Consider the following 4174-nt stretch of genomic DNA (forward strand, 5'->3'; position numbering starts at 1 on the left):
TTTGATATGGGCCACCAATATAAATATTTATTGTGGATCTGTTGGATTTGAAAAAAAATAATTTTACCTTAAAAAAATTTGTATACGAAGTGATAAATCCTTTTATCTTAAACTATTTATACATAATTTTACAAATAGGCAACTTCTTTTAAATTGTTAAGTGTTAATATTTTGAATTGAAAACAATAATAAGAAATATGAAATGATTATATACAAAGTGAGGACATGCAAGCAGATATTCATGATTTCAATGCTTAAAGCATTAGCATCACCACCACCTCCACCTTTAAATAATTTCTTTAATATTTTTTTTATTTAAGTGTATTTATATGCATTATTAAAAATATTAATAATAATGAATTTAAAAATTAGTATACTTGTTTATATTTTTAATAGTAATAATACTAATAATAATAAAGTTTTTGTTTGCAGAAAAGTCATGATATTTTTTTTTGCAGAAAAGTCCCAATATTTTGGGTCATTTTGTGAAATAGTTACAATATTTTAGGTTAGTCTATGAAATAGTCCCAAATTAATTTGTTTTCAGTTCCAACCGGTAAAAAAGGGTCAAAGTGCATACTTTTACCGGTTTTTAGGACTTTTTTATAAACAAAAATTAGTTTATGACTAAAATATAAACCGGACCAAAATTTTAGAAATTTATTGGAGATTTCACTAATATTACTTGTTATAATTATATATGAAATATGAAAGTATAGAAAGCACATAAAAATGTTCAATGTTATTGTCAATTAAATAATAATAATTACCATACATTAAATCAAAGAAACCTATGTTTATTTTTTAGTATATAGTAAAACAAAGTACATACCAATGTATTGAATGTTACTATCATTTTAAAGATATTGATAAAACCTTCTAAATGATATAATATGTTACAATAATATCCAAGCTTTCTTATATATTTTTAATAAACTAAGGCAATGTAATCAAAAGATAAAGATATAAAATATGATATTAAAAAGAAAATGTTTAACATCAATTTTTATATTTAAAAAAAAAGTGAAAACATAAGTTTGTTAAGTATATGTGGTTTTATACCATGTTATTTTCTATACTAGTTTACACCTATAGAAAGAGAAACACTTTTGTTTCATGCTCATATTTTGATAATAATGTTTTTTTATGTATATTTGACCACTTGATTTACATGTTAAATAAAAAAAGATTATTTTACTTATAACAATATTATTTTTATTAAACATGAAACAAATGTTTAATATCTAAAAAAAAGAGAATACTTTTTCCCAAATATATATGAACACCAAAAAAAATGAATTATCTTTTTAAGTCTATGAAGCTCATTTGGTATATTTTCTTAATTTTCTAGAAAATAAGGCCATCAACACTCTTAAGTGGAAATGTAAATTATCTTGAAATAATGGCTGAGAAGGAAATCACGGTGAACGATCATCGAACTTATGTCTTCATATTTTAACGTAGGAGAAAGCTTTAGACACAAATAGAATTGTAAATTCTTCCAAAATAAAGAAATAATAGATTTTAGAAATTTATAATGTGTATAGGAATATGGGATTTTTAATTCCCAAAATAAAATACGAAATTCGCCATTGAAGAAGAGTGGGGGGATATTCCCAATATTTCATGATTGCATATTTTATTGCAATGATATCATCTATTTTATTGAGTTCTTATTGACACAATCACTATCAAGTGTTATTTGTCTATCCCCGAGAGTCCATAACCAGATATATTTTAAAAATATTATATTTCTAGAAGTTCTTTTAATTTTGAGTGGGAAAAGAGCATAAAATCTACCTAAATATATAAAGAAATCACGAGGAGATACTATTTTATACTATATCTAAATGCAATCTGATATCCAGCGATGCATTAATTACTTAGGTTTTTTAACAGCTTTAAAAAGGGGACCAGTTTTGGGAGAGATCTCTATCTTCTCCAAATCATTTGAAAGATTTAAGGAATTAAGAAGGAAGGGAAGTCTAATTCTCAAGCAACAAAGATTTTAAGAGATCATAAAGATATCATCAGTATGAATTACTTTAGAGGCGCTTCAGCAAATGAGAGATCTGCAGGAGGATCATCGTCAAGAAAAGGCAAAAAGAGTAACTCAGACAAACCAAAACAACCCCAGAGAGGCCTTGGTGTTGCTCAGTTAGAGAAGATTAGACTCCATAGCCAATTGGGGTTTCATCCACAGGTATGCCTCATCTCTCTCAACCTCACACATTTAGTCAACTTTCATCGGAGACTTTTGATCAAACTCATGAGTTGAATATGATCACAACACTTTAGGTTTCTTTACTCTAGTTCGTAATTTCTTGTTGGAGATTGTATGATTGAATGTATGTATATATATATGCAGGAGGATGTAAGAATTCAAACAGCATATTCGCCACCCTCTTCTTTCTCATATACATCATCATCGACAACATATAACACCTCACAAGGACAACAAAACATCATGGTATGTGCTAAATAATTCTCATGTTTTCTAAATAATCACTATGACGAATCCCTCCTTTTAAATTCCTTTTAGTTGATAATATAAGACCTAGGGATCCGTACCTTTGGTCCTTTCCCATTGCTAGATTGATCGCTTTTAGGTCATGGCTTTAATCCAACATTATTTTTTGCAAAAACTGTTATTGACATATACTAAGCGCATTCCTTTTATTTATTTTTTTAATTTACGATTGTTTTGCAGATGGCTATGGGCGAACTAGAAAGATCAAACACGATATATGGTCAATCACAGTTTAGTAGTGACCCGAGGTATTATTCTTTTGGTTGTTTATTACTGCCAAGTTGATAGTTAATAACTTAATCTATACTCCGTCTTCTCAAACAAAATCTACATTTTAGTTTAAAATTTTTTTAATTTCAAAGTTGTCATAAATGCTGTTTATGTGCATGTTAACAAAAGAAAACCTTGATACTTTCTAAGAGACATGAAGAATTTTTAAGATCTGTGACAGGATTAGACTATAATAAAGCAACTTGGTGGTGTAATCTCCGTAATTAATATGTCTACTTGATAGTTTTTATAAAGGTTAATCTATTATTGCCTTTATTTTCTCCATAAACAAAATGACACTTGTATATTAACTTTTTTGTCATTTGAATAGCAAAATTACAAATTCAAAATCCTTCTTACACCAAATTGTACCATTTTTTCATTGAAATGAACTTCAATTCTTTTCAAGAATTTACATCTCCAGTTGTTGATAAATATAAACCTACCATCCAGATGGAATGCAAACAATGTCATATTTGAAGCTCAACATTATGGCCAACCGGGAATTACTAGACACCTGTTTCAAGTTGAAGTAGAGGTAAGTGTACATGGTGCACAACGAGATGTTGCTTTATTTCTACATAATTAATGATTAGTTTTGTGCATAGTAACATGTTTTTTGTAATTTATATCATATGTATAGGACTCGCTGAAGATTAGGAGTGACTCAATGGGCTCTATCTCTCAGAATTCTAATTCAAATGGCAGTCAAGAATTAGATTTGGAACTAAGACTTTCGCTGTAGTAAAGTGTATATTCGTGAGGGTGCAAACATGTAACGATTTTCATCTGATTGTTAAATCATAGATTCAAAAAAGAACCAAAACCAGTCCGAAATTCCAAAGTTCTGGATGCAACTAATCAAGATTGTTGATTTTGTGTTTTTTTTTCGGGTAGCCATATCGCTATGCATGACTGGTTTCAGAATTTGATTCAAATAGTCACTCAAGGATTGGTATAAAGATTTATATGTTTTCCAGAAGACAAAACATCTTCAATACAAAAAACAATATACTATATTCGTCTCTGAAGAGTTCACAATTGAAGTTTTGACTTCAAAATGTGAAGTAAAAGTTTTATTTTTGTAAGAAAAATGGTAATTCTTACTCTAATTAAAAGAATTTTTTCGAGAGATTATTGGCTTAGCCACATAATGGGATCAGTTTTTTTAGAACGGAAAGCATAGACACATCCTCACTAATCCTACTGCTATCTAGTTGTACAACTTTTGCCCGCTACCGGACTTAACCTTCCACCACTTAGGAAATGATACATTTCCAATACACCTATACTGATAGGATGGAAATCAATTGGTATTCCGTAGCAAATTTTAAAACTCGGTGTGTATTTTTAGATAAAATTAATATAAAACAC

General features: G+C 28.6%; 1 protein-coding gene across 1 annotated transcript; it reads left to right on the top strand.

The window, feature by feature from the left end:
• The first annotated feature begins 1849 nt into the window (after positions 1-1849).
• LOC111905307 (protein SPEAR3) lies at positions 1850-3938 on the top strand. Its single transcript, XM_023901001.3, has 5 exons — positions 1850-2203; positions 2369-2470; positions 2711-2778; positions 3254-3338; positions 3444-3938. The coding sequence occupies exons 1-5, from the start codon at positions 2036-2038 to the stop codon at positions 3543-3545; spliced, it is 525 nt and encodes a 174-aa protein (XP_023756769.1). The 5' UTR covers positions 1850-2035; the 3' UTR covers positions 3546-3938.
• Positions 3939-4174: the final 236 nt, after the last annotated feature.

The sequence above is a fragment of the Lactuca sativa genome, chromosome 8 (assembly GCF_002870075.4).
Source record: "Lactuca sativa cultivar Salinas chromosome 8, Lsat_Salinas_v11, whole genome shotgun sequence".
Lineage (NCBI taxonomy): Eukaryota > Viridiplantae > Streptophyta > Magnoliopsida > Asterales > Asteraceae > Lactuca > Lactuca sativa.